The sequence below is a fragment of the Diachasma alloeum genome, unplaced genomic scaffold (assembly GCF_001412515.2).
Source record: "Diachasma alloeum isolate Michigan unplaced genomic scaffold, Dall2.0 Dall_scaffold_00327, whole genome shotgun sequence".
NCBI classification, from domain to species: domain Eukaryota; kingdom Metazoa; phylum Arthropoda; class Insecta; order Hymenoptera; family Braconidae; genus Diachasma; species Diachasma alloeum.
In genome coordinates, this window is record NW_021680466.1 from 604,492 (window position 1) to 625,617 (window position 21,126).

The 21,126-nt window shown below is 37.6% G+C and overlaps 1 protein-coding gene across 1 annotated transcript in view; it reads right to left on the minus strand.

Moving 5' to 3' along the window:
- LOC107040317 (zinc finger protein rotund) overlaps window positions 1-21,126 on the minus strand; it is a 69,770-nt gene that overhangs the window by 9,646 nt on the left and 38,998 nt on the right. Inside the window, exon 4 of the mRNA XM_029126249.1 lies at window positions 10,386-10,570. Within this exon, the coding sequence (XP_028982082.1) occupies window positions 10,386-10,570 (185 nt within the window). The remainder of the gene's footprint in view (window positions 1-10,385; window positions 10,571-21,126) is intronic.

The window sequence follows — 21,126 nt, forward strand, 5'->3', positions numbered from 1 at the left end:
TCACGAGACACAAATCTCCGAGCCGATTGGAGGCCCCCTCACCTTGGTAAGTGTCTTGCGGGGTTCACCTCTAATGATGAGAGAGGTTTAACCGGACGCCACCCGGGGGACCCCAACCATCAAGGGAGTGGTGTAAAAAGGAAGTGGGTGTGAGCGAAACGCGTGGCGATGCGTGACGTACGCCTTTGTACAACCATGCTTTTTTTCAAGCGATTGTTGAATTTTTTGGCATTGCTCGGATCAATAGATCTTGCAGTGATCGCGATCGCAATGCAGGGTTGATCAAATATTGGCATTTTCTCTAGATATTTGAGCACTGGATCAGAAGAAGAGGCGAATGGAGATGCCTGTAGGAAAGAAATGATCTGGACCCGGCGATTTAGGCGCCTTTGTACAACCATCCTTTTTTCAAGCGATTGTTGAAGTTTTTGGAGTGGTCGCGATCGCAATGCAGGATTGATCAAATATTGAGATCTTCTCTAGATATTTGAGTACAGGATCAGAAGAAGAGGCGAATGGAGACGTCTGTAGGAAAGAAATGATCTGGACCCGGCGATTTAGGCGCCTTTGTACAACCATCCTTTTTTCAAGCGATTGTTGAAGTTTTTGGAGTGATCGCGATCGCAATGCAGGATTGATCAAATATTGAGATCTTCTCTAGATATTTGAGCACAGGATCAGAAGAAGAGGCGAATGGAGACGTCTGTAGGAAAGAAATGATCTGGACCCGGCGATTTACGCGCCTTTGTATAACCATCCTTTTTTCAAGCGATTGTTGAAGTTTTTGGAGTGATCGCGATCGCAATGCAGGATTGATCGAATATTGGCAGCTTCTCCAGCTATTTGATCACTGGATCAGAAGAAGAGGTGAATGAACATGCCTGTAGGAAAGAAACGATTTCGACCTCGAGGTTTGGCTGTCTTTCTACAACCATCCGTTTTTCAAGTGCTTGTAGATGTTTTTGACATTGCTCAATAGAATTGGCGGATCCATAAATTTTGGAGTGATCGCGATCACAGTGCAGGGTTGATGAAATATTGGTAGCTTCTCTAGTTATTTGATCACTGGACCAGAAAAAGAGGTGAATGAACATGCCTGTAAGAACGAAAGGATCTGGATACGGAGATTTGGGCGCCTTTGTACAACCATCCTTTTTTCAAGCGATTGTTGAATTTTTTGGCATTGCTCGGATCATTATATTTTCGAGTTATCCTGATCGCAACACAGGGTTGATCAAATATTGGCAGCTTCCCCAGAAATTTGGCCAATGGACCAGAGGAAGAGGGGACCAAAAATGCCTGCAAGAAGGAAAGGATCTGGACCCGGAGATTTGAGAAGGTCAACAAGTGTCTGCCGCTGTCGTTTCTGAGGGCCATCAACTCGTTGCCCTCCTTACACCATCGCTATTAAGGTCGTTGTCGAAATATAACCAAAAACCTCGGATAACAATATTGCCGATACTTCATCCCATCGCATGTCCAATGGTTCACCGAGGATAGGGGTCTCATTGGAGCCAAGGTTGCTTGGTTGCAACCATCCCAGGCAATTTTTTTCCCATTCTCGTTCTTTTTTTCATTCAGGGAATGCTTCTTTTCTGCCTTCATCTCTTTTTTTCCTTCCAGCATCATTCTTTTTTCATCCTCTGGGCCTACGGACGAGGCCACACAGCGGAACACAGACAACCTTCGCTCGAGATTGTAAGTACAAACCTTATATACATCCTTATATACAAACAATATAACATCCTATCGGGATAGGTGTATGAGTAGATATGTAACCCAAGTTCTTCTTTATTCTTCTCCACATTCTTCGTCCTTATCTTTTTCTTGCTTGCCTTGTGAGTTTCTACACTCGTAGGTTGGTTTAAAGTAGAAAAAAAGAAGCACGAATAAAAGAAGTAACGAGAGGATCGTATATACTTTTATCGTTTGCTACAATGGTGGGGGAGAGAGAGGACTCTCTTTGTTCGGCAAAAACGCACGCTGTATTTTCTTTTAGGTTGAAAAACCTCAGACAAGGTCATTTTCGATTTAATGCTGGTTACCTTTTTTTTCCTCACTCTTGCTTACCCTGAGCAAATGTGCACCTCTGTGAGGCTGAATAGTGTTTTAGGTTATGTTTAAGGTCGTGTTAATCGTGGATGATGTTTTATCATTCATGGAATTTTTTTTCTGTTTTTTTTCTTCTCAGCCATTGTTTGGACAATATTTTTTTTACCGGAGAGTAAATATTCACTTTTGGAAGGGAGAGACAGGATTATCCGGGGGATTGGACTGGTTCTTCATACGGCTCCAAGTGGAGCGTGCCGGTAAGTGAAATGAAATAGAAGAAAAAAAATTTTTTGATTAAGTGAATATGGCTGAAGGGATTCCATCCGGAGAATGGTTCATCACGAAATTTGGCCCTAGGTGCCCAATGGAAAAGTGGGTGCGACCCCTAGTTGCGTTTAAGGCGGCAAAAAAGGGATTTTTTTCACGAGGTGGGGTGAGGAGGGAGGGGGAGGGGGGGGAGTGAGTTTCAATGAAGATGACGGGGAGAAAAAAATTTCGTTCTGACTGGTTGGGCTGGATGATTTCATTATCACCCGCCCCTGTCACCCTACGAGGGTCCACACATCGGGAGGAGTGTGCACCCGAAAAAAACGCAATAGGCAAAAAATAAGTGGAGAGGGTGGAGCTACCGAATTCAGTCTCAATCAAGCCCTTTTGCTTTCTCAATCAATTGCCAGTCGTTTTGAGGTTAGGTTTCCACTCCCCCACCCCCCTCTCGCGAATCACGTCCAAGTATTTTACCCAAGTGTACAGTTGTAACAAGCGCGAAAAGGGCCGTCCCACTTTTCTATTTTAAAATCACGCTGGGGGATAAAAGTGAGACAAAGAACCGGTCCTAATGCAGCTGGAGTTTGGCCAAATGTCGTTATTTCTCATCGTGAATTTAATTCTTATAAAATCAACCATACCTTTTCGCTCCATCCCCCCCCCCTGGAAAAAATTATTCCATCAACATAACCTCTAAATTGCAAATATTTTATCGGCCGATATATTCAATTTCTGTTTTATCCTCGGGAAATTATTCGGCCAATCTTAGATGTTTTCAGATATCGGTATAACCATAAATTTGAAATTAATTGAAAAATGATGTGAATTTCAGTTGAGCTTAATTAAGTTTTAAATTCAATTTTGAATTAGTCAATCGGTTAATAGTGTCCAACAATTCTTAAATCATTAATCATCATTATGAAATTTGGAATTATTTACTCAATAGTCAATTGACAACACCATATTGTCGATGATTTAATTCATAGATGAAAATTTAGATTATCAATTATTTTATTATTTTCCAAAATTTCACTGAACATAAGTGACCCTTAATTATCTTAAGGTGCAACTTGGGATAGGCGATGTTTTTCGATGAATCGAAAATATCGAATTTTCATGCCCAAACATCGATGTTTTTCGTTCGATGCTTCCAAAGGCCGATTAATCGATTTTCGATTCTTTTTTCTAAACGTCGATGTTTTTGACCTAGCTAACAAAATTTTTCATTTTTTCATCGAATAATAATGTTGATTGATTGAGAATAAACAAAATAAATTGTCCGCAATCAGAAGTAATTATTTTCTACCATATGTACGTTATGAATATGATAAGTGGACAAGTCTGATCGTCTACTGTTTTTTTAGATTAGTTTATCGGCTACAACCATTATCAATAATAATATATATTACGAACAACAATTATTGTTGCTAAAGTTCAGCCACGGCAAATATTTAATATATTTTTTTCAATTAATCAGCAATTCTGTTTCAAGATTCAAAATTTGATTCTCTAGTAGTACTTATCACTGAAACGTTTTAAAAAACAATCGCCCATCCTTAGGCGCAACTTTGCTCAATATTAATAATATAATAATTGATGTCGATCCCTGAATGTTTTTAACCCTAGTCTGGTCACCAAACGCGGGATTCACCGCCGTGTTATTGAGGCTTTAGGCGCGTCATGAACAAATTCATTTAAGGTACTTCCTCAGTGAGTTATACTTGGTGAAAATTTCGCAATAAATTGAAGACCTAAAATTTGGATCATATGTTGTTGAGCACATGTGAAAACGATTCCCAAAATTTCAAGTATTTTTGCTAGGCGAATTTTTGAGATATGCATCGACAAAAACTTAAAAAAGACCAAAATTGAATGTTTGAAGATGGATATCTCAAAAATTCGCGTGGAAAAAGTACTTGAAATTTTGGGAGTCGTTTTTACGTGTCCTCAATAGCACATGATCCAAATTTTAGGTCTTCAGTTCATTGCGAAATTTTCACCAAGTATAACTCACTGAAGAAGTACCTTAACACGGGAAAAAATAATTCATCTGTTCGAAATAATTTGTTTTCTTTAGGAATTTTGGAAAATATGTTGTTCTAAAAATTAATATAATTTTTAAGACACTTCAATTGACAAAGTCAAATTTTTGTGAATTTTTCCGATTACACTGATAGAACGGATTAGTTATTGTTAACGAATGGATTTGGGTTGGAGGTTAGGGTCCCACCAAATGTCCATTCGTTAATATTAACGAATGTATATTTGAGGAGCCTTGTTTGAGTTGACTTTCGCCATTCAAGTGAACCATTCGTTAACTATTAACGAATATTCATTTGGTCATATTCAACTCTACAATTCGTTAATAGTTAACGAATCTCGGTTGGAATAAATGAATCATTCTATCAGTGTAGGCAGTCAGTTGTAATTAAAGAAAAGCAACGCGCGACGGGGTTTCCCTCATAGGGTGACCAATCTGGGGTTAAGGCATAAATTACATAGGAAGAGGATGAGATTCGGAGATGCGGAGGAGGCCTCGGTAGTTTAATTGGTAAGAGCACCTGTCCGGCAAACCGGGCATGTGGGAGCATACCCCACTCGAGTTCGAGTCCATGTGCCTCCGATTTTTTTTTTAATTTGCGCATCAATTATTATTTAATTGTTTCCCTCAGGTAGTTTTTATGTAATTTATGCCTTCAAAACATCTAAGATTCACCGAACAATAGCCCGGGGATAATATCAAAATCACCATGACCTCAAAATTTTTCTGAAAAATGGAAAAGCAATTGTGTCCAGATAAACCTAACCAAAGAAAATCCTCTCACATGGAAAAAATATAAAATTATTTTCTACTGTGGGACCATAGTAATCGAGGACCATATTCGCCAGTCAACATTTACTGCACTGATAGAAAGGATTAGTTATTGTTAACGAATGGATTTGGTTGGAGACGAGGGTCTATTCGGTCTCATCAAGTGTCCATTCGTTAATAGTTAACAACTGTACATTTGAGGAGCCTTGTTTGACTCGATTTTCACTTTTCAAGCGAACCATTCATTCGTTAACTATTAACGAATATTCATTTGGCCATATACAACTCTACCATTCGTTAACAGTTAACGAATTTCGTTTGGATTAAATGAATCAGTCTATCAGTGTGTAAACTGATAGAAAGAATTAGTTATTGTTAACGAATGGATTTAGTTGGAGAAGAGGGTCTATTCGGTCTCACCAAATGTTCATTCGTTAATATTAACGAATGTATATTTGAGGAGCCTAATTTGATTCGATTTTCAATTTTCAAGTGAACCATTAGTTAACTGTTAACACGAATATTCATTTGGCCATATTCAACTCTACCGTTCGTCAAGAGTTAACGAATTTCGTTTGAATTAAATGAATCAGTCTATCAGTGTGTAAACTGATAGAAAGAATTAGTTATTGTTAACGAATGGATTTAGTTGGAGAAGAGGGTCTATTCGGTCTCACCAAATGTTCATTCGTTAATAGTTAACAACTGTACATTTGAGGAGCCTAATTTGATTCGATTTTCAATTTTCAAGTGAACCATTAGTTAACTGTTAACACGAATATTCATTTGGCCATATTCAACTCTACCGTTCGTTAAGAGTTAACGAATTTCGTTTGGAATAAATGAATCGGTCTATCAGTGTGTTGAACATAGTAAACATTGCGAGTTGGTATAGTAGAAAGTAATACAATAAAAGGAAAATTTAATTTGGCACCAATAAAAATTCGCTTAACATAAATCAAATTTTAAAGTTGTTTCGGTATGGTCCTCGATTACTATGTTAAATTGTAAGTTTTAAGTTTATATTCTCTAAAGAAAAATGATTTTTAGAAAAAATCCAAGAAAGATTTTTGCAAAAAATCTAAAAAACGCGCAAAAACGGAAATGGATATAAATTCAATGTCTAACGAGTTTTTACTGCGCCAAGAGGTAGAGTTGAGGAGGCAATTAAGAATAAGAGGACAAGGAAGGAGGGGTGGGAGTACGAGAAGACGAGAACGGGGAAAAGGGGTGACTTACCAAGGTGAAGAGAGACAGAATGACGAAGGGGATGTCTTGGGCGCCCGGAAAGAGAACAGTTGGGCGGGGGGTTGGGGGTTATTTTGTATATCGTGTTGCACGGCATTCATGCAGGGCTAGCTGCGGTCGTTCGAACATCAACTTTCCAGAGGTCCCCGTAGCATTTCTTACATTTTCGGTGGAAAAACTCATTACTCGATTGATGATGGCCTCTTCTTTATTCGGCCATTGTCTCCCAGGTGAGTTTTTTATAACTCTCAGGCACGCCAACAATCGCTCGTGATAATTCATTTCTCCATGTTTTTAATTACTCTTGAAATTTTATTTTCACATTTCGTGCTGATGCCGTTGGATCAAAGAATTAAAAAAAAACAATTTTCCGAGGGAGTGAAAATTGGATTAGCTGGAGTTGAAGATGGGTTTTGCGATTCAGTTGTTTATTCGTTTTATTTTAAACACTCTTTCATCACTTTCTCAATCTTTCTGTTTTTAAAGGTGGCTCGGTTGCTCGAAGCGGGATGGAAAAACCCGTTGGTCCTTGTGAACCTCATCCTGGCTATTTCCCTGTTTCACTTTAAGCGTTTTAATTACACCTACAACCCAACTGTGATGCTTCACTCTGGGAAAGGGTAATGCAATACTTTATTTCTCGGGTAATGCCCGACCAGAAGATGTTTTTCACTGTCGCATCTTGTTGTCTTCGGGGACAAATTACGTTTTGGGGGCAGGGGTCATTCGGTCAAAAAACTATTCCAATGACTTTTTGTCCAATGATTTTTTGCCCAGAAATACTTTTCGATCGAAAATTATTTCGTCCGCTGTATTATACGTCCACAGATAAATATAAACACAACCCCGAAGAACGCAAATTCAATTACTCGTTGATAATGATACGAAATCAGAATAAAGTATAAGCGATCACGATACAAACCCACACTGTTAAAATTTTTGTCTTAATTGTCCGTGCCAGATTCTGCAAATTTTTATCGTGTTCAAGTTCCATTGAAATTTCAGGAAATCTTGTCACTGAAAAATTAAATATTCCATTGATTTTCTGTTCAAATAATCTGGAAATCAACAAAATACTTTATTTTTCAGTTCAATTATTCTGTGAAAAGTCAGAAAAATCACGAAAATCCAGGGAAAAATTGAAAATTCATGTTACTTTGTGTCTGATTATTTATGTTCTACTGAAAATTCAATCAAGTTGTGAAATTTCCATCTCACACTCACTGAAAACGCATGAAATTCCGTGAATTCTACTTAAAACTTGAAATTTCATAACCATTTTTTTTTCTAAATCCGATTCAACGTCACTCTCATAAGATTTACTATAATATCTTGCATGAAATTTAAAAAAAAATTCCAACAGTGCAGTCCAACAGTGGCTTTAAAACTAACAAAAGTCACATCAAATGCAAATTCGCACGATAAATAAATAAAAAGCCAGTGATCAGTAAAGAGTGAAATGAAAAGACAATGAAATAAAAAATACACTATACAATCTCCACTGACGATTTCCGATGGATATGAACGAAGAATCTTGTTCATAAACAAATTCCATGACTTCATAAATAAATTACATAAATATTCTACATGATTTACGTGGATGTAATTTTTGTAAACAAATAGATAAAAATTTAGTTAGACCAAAAAACAAGTGGGAAATTGCTCGTGGATTGCATAAAGTATAGTTATTTTTGCTTATGAATTAACAATATGCTTCCGAATGGTTATTTTGCACATAATTTCCTTCTATCATGTATAATTCATTGTTTATTTAATTTTATTGAATTGAATAAGATTTAAAAAAAAAAAGTTTACCTATCACATTTTCAACTTGAAGTAGCTCTACCTTTCGGCCGGGCTACGCTGTACTTTTGGATATATTCAGTTTAAAAATTTTTCAACTAAATTGCATGAAAAAAATTTGAAAAAATTCATACCCAGTTAGTAGTATCTAAATTAAATTTCGCAAAATATGGATATTTTTTCAAATATTTCCCTCTTGTAAGTAAATGATAAAACTTGTTTGCAAAACGGTGGATTATTTTTTGAAGGTCTCAAAAAATTCTTAATTTTTTCACATCTAATGAAAAAAAAATTCAGATTTTAATCGTTGATTACAATGGAAATGTTGATTTTTACATAAGACACTGGGTTAAATCCTGATTTTTAAACATTTCTTCTTTGAAAAACCAAAACGATAATTAAATTGAGAAAAAAATTAGAATTCCGAATCTAATTGAGTTTTCTGCAATTTTTTTGCAGTTTTCAATAATCTTTGAATTTACCGTAAGGGTAGAGCTACTTTAATTGAATGGTATCATCATCATTATTCTTATTATCCCTTTCTTCTATACAACCGATTGTTTTTTTAACAGTTCTATCTCCCCCCTCAGCCGTTCGATAAAATGTTAATAGAAAAATTTTATTTGCACATACTTGAATGAATTTGAAACATCACATTTGAAGAAACTAACAAACGGTTCACTTTCAGGGAAATTCATGAAAAATTCTAAATTTTCAACAATCATCATGAAAATGAAATCAACCAATATAGCTATCGTAACCGTCCTTTAACTTCGATTTAATGCTTGGTATTATAACAAACATTTTAAACTATGATTGAATTCATTTGAAGCATGACATTCAAAGATATCCCCGTATTCAGATTTTCAAAAAATACAAAATATTTGCAAATTTTCAAATAAATTAAAATAACGATTATTGCTGTCGCCTTCATTTTCTACTCGGTCAAAAGGACATGTAAACAAATTTCTTAAACCGTCATTCAATCCATTCAAAATATTTTTTTTAGTTATTGTGAGAAAATTGATTTTTGAAAAAATTCGAAAATTAGAAAAACTTATCGATGAATTAAATTTTAATTAATGGCGATCGACAGAGCTCAACAATACCTACATTAAAAAAAAAAAGATTCAATTTCGTATATTCATTAGCGAACAATTGAAGAAAAGCTTTGTTACATAATAAAAATAACATAACGAAAATTGCATTTTCGGACTTTTTGAATCATAGTGGGTCGATACAACACAAAAAATCCAAAACTCGATTTTGAACAATTACAGAGCTTCCATTCGAAGCAAAAAAGGACGAAAAAAAATGACTAAAATCATCATTGGACGAACTGACGTTAGACGAAAAGTAATTGGAAGAAAGAAATTTGTACCAAAAGTACCTCTTTTAATCTCCAATAGGTGATGACCGAACTTGATCATTCAGAGGCAAGAAGATGTGAAGAATTTTTTTCCACCCATGTTTTGATTTTTAGGTCAAGTTTAGTGAACCCGTTACGGAAGCTACAACGCCGAGAGGTGAGACGCCAAGCAGATGTCTTCCCACGTTTTGTTTTTTGTCTGGACATATGTCTGGCGATGTTTCCCCTCCCCCCGGAGATAAAGGGTTAGAGAGGGAAAATGATCTTCGAGGCGAGGCCCCCGATGAATGAGCGGCGCGGCGAAAAAAATTTTACAACCCTTTCTCGACTAAGAGAAAAGATGTGTGTCTAAAACAACTGCAGAACGAGATTTCACGTGTCAAGGTTTCATTGTTTGAAAATGGGGTGAATTTTATTAGAGTGCCCCGGAGGCATCACTTTTTCTTGAATCACACTCTCCTTTACGAATAATGGATCGTGATTTTTTTTCAAAAATTTTTTGTCCAAAGCTTAATCCCTTACGCTTCTTCTTCATTCACCCCTTGAGTTTCTCACACACGTGTGAACTCGATCTCTAACGGTCATTTCTCATTCATGAGACAGTTACGGAGGTGAAAATTTTCTTAAGCGAGAGACAGGGAAAATAAAGCGTGACCCGCCACCATGTGCGCATTAATCAATAAATACATTTTTTTCTTTCATTCGTTAGCAGAAGACTGGGAAAGTTAATGTGAAAAAAAATAGCTTCTCAATCCGGTGTTCGCATATTTTTCACAGTAGGAGAGAAAAAAAAATAATAGGACGTCAGATTTTTTCGGTACATACATGACTGACCTTCGACGTATGTGTCCTCAAACTCGATTCAGTGGCAAAACCTTTTCCACATATGTTACAATGGAATGGACGATTTTTAGCTCGTTCAACCTGTGCATCGTGATTTCTCAGGTGTTGTTGTAAATTCGATAGCTGTATGAATGCACGACCGCAGTCCGGTAAATGGCACTTGTATGGTCTTTCACCTGTAACAATCAATGATTTTTTTCCTAAAATAAAATTTTCTACAATCATTATTTTCATAATCAGATCAATGAGAAACAAAAAATTTTTTCAGAAATCTTTATTACAAAAATTATAATCATTTAAAATACAAATGAGGGAAAAAAATATGATAATGTATTGTTTTTTAACTGATACCCCTCCCTCTTGTATACATTTGACGTTCAGCAAATTGGCCGTCAAAAATTTTTGTACCTCCCAGCGATTTCTGCGGGGCATCCAGTGTTTCCTCATCTTTTATTCAATCGCCGATTAATCGAAAGAATCTCAGCGCCCTCGTTTGTAATAAAAACGCGAGTAGCTGGCCGGCGAGGAGGGGAGAGGGAGGCGGTGATATAGAGGAAGGAAGGAAGGAATAAGGCAGAAATGAAGTGAAAGAATTTGAAGGAGGACGGGTGAAAATAAAGGATGAAAAACAGGAAGTTAAATGTCGGAGCCGGACCATATCGAATCGCCTGATCTTTTTCCCCCTACCTATCTATTTCTATAACCCTCCGAGCTTTTTTATTTTTTCCACTCTCTATCATTTTGTATCTGGGTATTCGCTTACTTTTTATTACGATGGAAAAGTAGAGCGAGTGGCTTATGCAGGAGGCGAGGGGAGGTATTTGAGGGCCGGTTATTAAAATTGTTTTATTGATTGCTCTTCAAGACGATGAGCGGATTTTTTTAATATTTTTTTTTCATTGGGAGACCCTTGTGACCCTTCGACATCTCTCTCGTTTATGACCAGGAGACTTTACACTGAAGAAAATAATTTGTTGGAATAGCTGGACGAAGAATAAAGTTTGCAATAAAACATGATAATTTTCGTAGCAGTAATTGTTCTCGTGAGACATATGTCTTTCGGATAAATACATTCGTTTTGCAGAGAATTATATGAGGCTCCGGTTTTATCAAGTGAATGTTATTTAGTGTATATCTTTGTCCAATAAACACTTATAATTTCCATGGAACAAATGATGATTTCAAGAGGAAACTACCATTTTCTTGCCGAATACTGTATTATTGGCAAAACTAAATAATTTCGGAGGGACAATTTTTTTCTGGGAAAAAAATATTCTTTCTTCGTCAATGTATTCGTTCGATGGTGTAAAGGATTTTCGTAAATAGATTCTTCAAATGATTGTCGTACAATAGATTCTATTTTTTCCTGCCAACAGTTGGAATTCTTCTAGGGATATTTTTGATGTTCACGACAAAAATTAAATTTTTGTGAAAGATATTAAATTTTCTTCTGTCAAGTTGGTTAATTTTCCTCAAGTAAATCTGTCCCACTCCGTCAAATATTCTCACGCGGAACATATAGTTTTTCGGCAGAACTAATTTTTTTCTCGCACTGCGCTGTGAACAATTTTTGTCTGAAATGTCCGGTCCACTTTTTGGAAATTTTTATCGAAATTAATTACCGCTGAAATTTCAAGGAATTGCGTTATTGAAAATTCAGGATTTCGTTGAAAAATCAAAGAGAGCTGTAAATTTCAGTTACATTTTTCCCTGATAATGAATAGAAAACCAACAAATTCCGGTAAATATATTCTTGAATTTTCAGGACAGTGACACTGAATGCGATTTAGGGGGAAAATAATCATAAAATTTCAGATTTCACGGAAAATTCAATGTAATTTGGCACTGAAGATTCACATTAGATTGGAAATTCAAATAAATTAAGGAAATCTCGTCTTTATGCTGCTTAAAATTCCGGAATTTTACTGAATTGTCAGTGAAATGAATTGCCAGTATCACGGTCCTGAAAATTAATAGTCAACTATCCACGAAATTCCTTTGATTTTCTAACAGTGTGTACAATTCTGTGAGAAAAAAAAATATCGCAATTTTTGTAATTTCAGGACAAAAATTTCCTTTGTAATCACAACGTAGAGAAAAGTAATAGCCTCTAAATTGTCTGCGTACACTCATCCCTAAACATCTGTTTTAATACCCTACACTTTGCAACTACACTATTCAACATACAGTAAACCGTATGTTTTCATTCCCAAGTTGCGCCAATTAAAAATAAATTAATATTCCACTTGGATTGTGAATGTCGTGAGTTGAATTTTCACATTGTCTGAACTAATTACAACCTTATGAAACATTAACATACCGAGGTATTTATCACGTGATAATAAAAAAGGGTGCATGTCCATAATTTTATCAGTCTTGCCGGTAATAATTAGGGTGACAGGTGAATTGTGCCATAACTATTTCTCGTAATTGACGTAAATCATCCCCGAGTATTCTGTCATCATTCATAAATGAAAGGAAATTAATGTTTTCCCCTTTTCTTGAATGAAAAAAGTTATTTTCCCCTAAACTTGATTTTCCGTATATTAATTTATTCTATTATTTATTTACTTATTGATTACAATTAACTCAGTGGAAAATACAAAGATTTCGCATTAAACAAAAACAAATTAACGTACGCAATAACGAAAGTGAAAAATTTCGTTAATCAATCTTACTAATAATAACGCAAAATAATTAATCAAGAAAGAATGAAAAAGAAAAAATATTTGTACTCAAGGACTTTTATAATCTCGCCTTGGATAAGGTGAAAAAAAAAATTATTTTTCAAAAATGTATCAAAAAATTTCCGGATATTTTCCTCAGTATTTTTACAAAAAAAAAATCCCGCATTCGATGCAAAATTCGTCAGCCGCCCCGCGAGCCCGTATTTTTCACTCCGCATGTGAAAAAACCATCGCTACTGCGACCATCAAAATCCCCAGCTCTGGAAAAAAAATAAAGTAACCAGTGGCACGTGGCGATATGAGGCGTCCGTGTACAGAGGGCGAGAGAGAGGCAAAAGGGGTGGGTTTTAGTTGGGTGGTCTACCTCTCACACTCATAACGCCTCCCCCCCCTTCCCCTCCAACACTAACGCCACCCCATCACAAACGCTTCCCACTACACGTCCGCGCCAGAAAATTAATGTCCCCTGCAATCCATGTATAATGCATTTGCGTTTCGTTCGTACGAACAAATGAACGCACTAGAAAATTTACGTCCCCGGTGCACCTCCGCTCACTTCCCCTTCCCCCTTCGCCACCCCTCTCGCCCTACGGCATTTCACTCTCTGGTGCAAGCGAGAGGGTCTGTGTTTCCCTCACATGACCCGGCGTCATCGAAATTCCGGGCCGAAAATCATTAAATTGCACGCACTCACATGCAAAGCCCAGTGGCGTCATCAGAACTCGAACTCCCCCTGCTGCAGACACTCGAAATTTCACAAACGCTCTCAACCATTTTCCAAAAGCCCTGCCATGAGGCTGGGAATTCCCGGATTATGTGTGTTCCAATAATGGGAATGACCAACATCGGGATGTTTATGTATTTTTTTTTCTCCCGGTGAAATTCGTTTTCGGATGCGGAGGGTTATTGATGACGTGGGTGGGGACACCATGTTTTGGGGCTTTAAATTTCACGCGCTGGTCGGTTCGCTTCCTGAATTTATGATGACTGGGAGATACTGTAGATTTGTACAATCACTGCAACATTTTCCGGGGGGAGAGAGAGAGTGGAAAAAAATTGAGGGAGTGTTTTTTCTCGTTTGTTCCGTGTTTTTGGTCCTCTGTTTTCCCCTGAGTCAAATAAACTGAAAAGCTTTGGGGACTCGCTCTGGGGTACTAGTTTAAACTTGGTTCGTAAACCAGTTTTCAAGTTGTGTTGTACATTAAAATAGCCGGTGCTGAGGGGTATACAATGGGGAGAGAGAGAGAAAAAAAATTGACGACTGACAGTAGCGGAATAATCTAATTTTTTTTGTGGTCTTCACAGTTTTCTGAGGTGTCTTTTTGATGAGCGAGGGGTGAGATTAATTGTTGATGTGTGCGAGAATGGCATTGAGATATATCGGAGGTTGTATTGCTGGAGAAAGGATTCATGAAAAGTGAGTTGGAAACGTCTGGCGGTTTTCCGGTTGAAGACCGATATACGAATTCACGGGGTAAGAAGGGATGATTTAGAAATGAATGAATATTTCTTGATGGTTCGGAAACATTTGACTATTCTTGGCTTGATGCCTTTTGATCAGATGATGATATATATTCTAGAGACGTAGTAACTAATCGAATGAAATAACCGGGATATCATGAGCAGAAATCCATAGGAAACATCACGAAATAGAAAACAAAATGACCATTATTGAGATCCACTTAAGATTTTTCCTTTTGCCTAGCTAAAGGCTTCTGATCAGAAATGGTTGTATTCGCAGGATATGAAATGATGATTTATGAATGACTATTTCTGGGCTCCCTATTTTAGAATAGGCAAAAGTATGTGGAGGAATTCAATCTCAGTATGATCGAAAACATTATGTAGAAATATGAAAACTGACGTGTTGTTTGACAAGTCATCATGAAAGACGATTCGGAAACATCTGACTATTTTTGGCTTGAAGCCTGTTGACCAGATGATGATATATTCTACAGACGTGGAAATAATTGAACAAAATTCTTGGGATATCATCAAAAGGAGGAATGCATAGGAAACATCATGAAATGAATCCCGAACGACCATTATTTAAATCCACTTAAGATTTGTCCTTTTGCCTTGCTAAAAGACTTCTGATCAGAAATGGTTATATTCGCAGCCTTGAAAAATGATGCCTCGCTGTAAGACTTCCGACCAGACAACTCCATATTTCTCCTCTGTACTAATAACTACGTGTGGTTGACAATCTATCATCTTAAACAAGAAAGATTACAAAATATCGTAAAAAAAGTCCATTCATCGAACCCCAAAAACCCCTTCCAAGCCTCTTGAAAATCTTCCAAACCGCCATAAAATATGGATTACACCATGGACAATCGTCCCTCTTCCTCTCAACACACATTCGCTCAAAGGTGAACGACCCCCGTCTTCCGTGATTCTCAGTTTGCGGTAGGTCAGTTGCTTGAGGGGTTAGGTTTCGCCATAGTCATGCATCCTCGGAACCCCAGGAATCGCGTCACGAGACTCAACAAGCGCATCCCCAGCAATCAGCCTCACCACCCCCCCAACATTTAAATCTCACCATCTCCTCTTGAAAAGGTCACCCAAGAAACCAATGAATGAAGTCTCAGGTTCAGTGACCCATCCACCAAACCCCAACCCTCCGCGAACATCCCAACGATTCAAAAATAAATTCAATCCTCGCCAAGAACAGCCCCCGAAGTATTAATACCAAATATCCGGGCAAAATATACCGTGCCCATAATAAATATCCGCTACCGCGATATTCCCGGGAATTTACCGGCCAAAAAAATCATCATGGCCGCTATGCACTCCAAAATTCATTTAACCCCCCTTTCGCCGGGTGAAACACTGCACTGGCTATGAAGCATTCATTGCATTCCTCCATCTCGCTTCCACTTGTATTTCCTCCACAACCCCAATAGCCTCCCCCTCTCGCTCTTCAGCTGGACGATGCAGCCAAGCGTTTCACGCATGCATGGAAATCATTAAAATAAAATGGCCGATAACAAATGACTGTTGGAAAGAGGTGGCTAGAATGAAGGGAGGGGGGGGGGGTGGTAGAGCAAGAGGAGGAAAGTCCCTAACTGTTGGGCTACCTAACAGGCATTCGGCCATCTTGGTTCACGTGACCGTCATCCGGGCAACCACGGCCACGCCACGCCCATTTAATGATTTCTACCCCCTTTGGGTTTAACACACGTATTCTGAGTGAACGCTAAATTTCCCCAACCTTGTGTATGTGTATTCGGTTGCTTTGGACACTCGGTGCATTGGGCTGCGGCTTTTGGTACTTCGTGTGCATGGGGGTTGGAGGATGACGATGAAGGGTAGGAGGGGAGGTACAGTCATCATCAGTAGTTTGAGAGAGGTTGGAGTGGCTGGGACGAGGGTACAGGAGGCAACAAAATGCTTGAAACACTGGACACACCCTCAGAATTTTCCAAACATTAAATTAAGGGAAATCATTGAGAGTCATTGAACGCCGGATTTTGGCTGATGACGGATTAATTGGAAGCTCTCTTCTAAGTATTAGTCCGGAGGGGAGAAATTACAGTGGCAGAATTATTTGGATGATTTCGACTGATGACTTGAATTTGTTGATGTGCTTCACCCATAAAACAGAGTGATTCAATTTTAAATGCGTGGTTGTTACGCAACAGCCGGGTTGTGGAGGCCAAATGACCCCGGCTGACCCCGGAAAACAGAAGGGGTTTGCATCATTTAATTTTGGGGGATAGTGAGCGCAACGGCAATTGACCCCGGGGAATAGATTCGGATGGTTTAACCCTTTGGATAAAAAAAATTGGTAGAAATAAGATACCTGGACTGCATATGGCATCGGTTGGAGAGGTTCCCTGTTCACCTGCCTAGTGCCCCAATCTTGTTTTTTTTTCCTCTTCGATTCCTTCAACACCCACACGAGGCACAGAGATGGAGGTTGTTGAACTCTTGTGCCCCGTGTGAAACCCTTCCCACTAAGCTAATTTCCTTGTTTGACTTCGAAAGAGAGTGATGGCTGCTGAGAAAGAAGCATTTCTAGAATTTTGTCGCAACCTTATCAATCGACATGCTTTCTAAGTCATGAAGTAGACTGTCTGTTGGATTCTTATTCTGAAATAGGCAGAAGTGTGTGGAAGAATTCAACCTTAATATGATCAAAAACTTTACGACGAAATATTAAAACTGACATTTTATGTGAAAAGTCATGATGGAAGACGATTCAGAAACATCTGACTATTTTTGACTTGAAGACTTTTGACCAGATGATGATATATTCTACAGATGTGCGAATAATTAAACGAGATTCTTGGGATATCATCATAAGCAGCAATGCATAGGAAACATCGTGAAAAGAATCCAAGATGGCCATTATTTTAACCGATCTAAGATTTTTCATTTTGTCGCGCTAAAAGACTTCTGACTAGATAAGGCTCTATTCGCAGGATATGAAGTGATGATTTAGGAATGACTGACTATTTTCTGGTTTCCTATTTTGGAATAGGCAGAAGTATGTGAAAGAATTCAAGCTTAATATGTTCAAAGACATCATGAAGAAATATGAAAACTGACATGTTATTTGGAAAGTCATCATGGAAGACGATTCAGAAACATCTGACTATTTTTGGCTGGAAGACTTTTGACCAGGTGATAATATAATCTACAGATGTGCGAATATTTAAACGAGATTCTCGGGATATCATCATAAGCAACAACGCACAAGAAACATCATGAAAAGAATCCAGGATGACCAATATTTTAATCCATCTAAGATTTTTTGAAACGCTTCCCAAGCCCTGAAAACTCAAAATCGTCAGCAGTGAAATTGGTTAACTCTTGCTTGCTTGTCCTTTCCATAAGTATGGTTGCTTTTAAAGCGGACACACTTCTCCAGAAATAAAAAGGCCCCAATATAACGTAACGTTAACCCCATCCAGCCCTTCCCGTTTGTACCCAATTATCGATCCCAATATTTCTAATTTTAGGTTGACAACGTAAAATTATGTTAACGCCAAGCTTCCGACATGAAAACGGAAAACAGAAATGCGCTTGATAAAAAATTCAAGTCCCCGTCACGTGATGAAGAAAGTGGCAATCCAAACGAGTGAAAGGATATGTCTCTTTTATTTCTGGATAACCCTTCCTCCACCCAAACCCCTGGACAAATGACACATAGGGCAGGATAATGTTGAGGAGAAAGAGTAGCAAAGAATATTTTTGTCGCCGGTGCAGTTAGTGTCTTGGTAACATTCATTTCTGAGACATTAATTTTTACCCCTTTAAGAGTCTCCCACCCCTTCACCACTCATCCTACTGTCCTGCCTAATGACCCGGTGGGTCGTACAGTTTTCTTTATGAGAGTATGAAAAATAAAGTGAGGAGAGGATATACGAAATGGTTGTCGAATGCTAAAGACTCGAAGGAAAGAAGAGTCCTTCCAATGTTGGTGACAGGGTTGTCGGAAGGGTTGGATATGCCCACTAATGTCATACTCAAAAAGAATGAAAAACGCTGGTACAACTCTTTCTGCCCGGGTTTTATGGAGCTTTTTATAACGCCACTGGTAAGATAGTTATGTTCGTTGATGGTTGTCCAACAATTGCCGGAAGGGTGAATCTTCATTCTCCATCGGGGTTAGTTTTTATGTCGGATCTATTCAGTCGACAACCCTTTATTTTTCACGGATAGTGGAATGAAGACTGACAATGGGTGATGATTAACATGGGTCTTGTGAAGGATTTCGGAGAGAAGTTATGGATTGCGTCGTACCAAGAATCAGGTTCAGGATCGAGCTTTGAAAATGAAGGTGAGGAGGGCTGGAGGTTGTGTCAATGAATAACCGAGGGAATTTCCACGCGAAAACATCGGTTTCGAAGTCATTTTAACGATAGAATTTCCCGGAGAACAGAAACTTTTTCTGGCCCAAAGGCTTGCTTTAATTCAAATTTAGAGGGTACAACCAATAGACATAATGTATTAAATTTTTAACAAAATTACATGTAACTATCGCTTTAAGTGATCCTGAAGGATTCATGCATTTAATAAATTAAGAAAAAAAACACCTTCCTTTTTGAAATATTCCGGCAAGCTTTCAGGCTGAAATTTTCCCGTTTCTCGGATCAAATAATCCTGGCTTCGTTCCCAAAGTAATTTTCCAAATTATAAGAAAAAATGCCCACTAACAGAAACCGTTGATGGGATTATTCTCATGATGCTTCCACCCAGTAAACACTTCCAACACCCACAAACGATGAAATATAAATGCTATAACCCGCGTGTCGCCCATCCCCCCCAGAAGGACGACGAGACATGCTAGAAAGTTCAAGATGGAAATCTATATCTTATTTTATGGCCGTGGTTGCTTCAAGTTGTTGCTTGCTTTCATAGAGTTACGCTTGACTTGATGAGATAAAGGTACGAAAATCAACCCCCCGACGCACGCGTTCATTCTAAATCATCCTTGTGCTGAGGATAGTTGTTAAAAATATTAATAGTGCATCAGTCACTCCATTGTGATTACGAAAATTGCAAATTGGTGGATGAGACGAGACTAATTGGATTTATTGACCGTTAACAATAGAATTGGAGCGTTAGTAAATCTGAAAAATTATGGGGTTTCTAATCTAATATGCGATAAATTCTGATGGTTGAGTTAATCTCAATTTTTGTGATTGAACATTTCGCGTTAAAAATTGGATGATTTGTGCACTTTGAAAATTGTAAATTATGGCCTGGGAAGCTGTCTCGGGTATCGCGGATAGCTTTCATTAGCATATTAGATGGTGAAGTCAGTCGATATGCCTAACCTACTGACCAGTTGGACTGCTGGTTAAACCAGATGTCTTTAAAATATTGTGTCAATTGGCTCTCAGAGGGCTCTCTCGATCTTAATTGTGACTCAATGCAAAATGTGCTCTCTTTTTTTAGGGGTAAATGGAACATACGAGGAGATGGAGATAACATCAGATTAGAAAGTCTGGGTGGAATCACGGTCAGGCGCGGAGACTATTTTAAGATTAAATCGGGAATAGAAGGAAGTGTGAAAGGTGACGGCTGTGAAATCTATTATCTTTTTTTTTTATATTTTCCCGAGAATTTTAAGGATATCCAAGTACTTTGTGAAATGCTTTTCTACTTCTGCAATCGAACATTAGAGCTTTCGTTCGAGCCCCATTTGACCGCAAGTTTCTGGAAATTTTACAATGATTTTATTATTTAAACTTTGCAGGTCGGATATTGAATCTCGATAGTGAAACATTGAAAAACATTTTAAAAATTTGAAAAAAATGCGAAAGATTATGTTTGGAGAAAAATTGATGAAGGAATTGAAAAATTGCAATTTTTGACAATGACGAGCATTTTATATTAATAATTTATAAACAATCAATTTTCCACCACAAAAATTATTTGTTCGGAATCGTTACAAATTTATTCATATTCAGAATTTTACCAAAAGTCGATTTAATGCGTAAAAAAACAGGGATCGGCAAAAATTGTTACTAAGTAACTTTAACAGAAGTTTACCATAGGTTCCTTACTTTTTTATCTAAATTTGAAAATAATTTATAATTCTCAATTATAATTAAACAATTAATCATAAATTTCTGAATTTATTTTTCCAATTAATCTAATGATCATCATTCTTGCGAAGTTGATTACTGATTTATAATTATCAATAATGTCTCGCACTTTTTCCCCGACATAGGGTGAAAAACTACTGAAAATCGAGTCCACTCGAGTAATTTTTCTAACTTTTTTCTCTGTGCAGAGTATCAAACCTCACTCCATCCCGAAATCTCGGAATATTTTTAAAGCTTTCGCCTTCTTCGAGGGGTTGACATCCCCCGAAAGGGTTGAAACTGAGTCAGTAATGCCTAAAAGTAGAGGGTGAATCGCAATGTCTGATTTGCAAGATTGGAAAAGTTCTGCTTTAAGATCATCTTAAAGACATTATCATGACAATTTTCATGGTAGCTCTCACGGGAATTACACACTGTGCAAAATTTTCCACTGACATTTTTGGTAAGAGTCTCGATAATTTATAACTAGTAACATTTCAACTG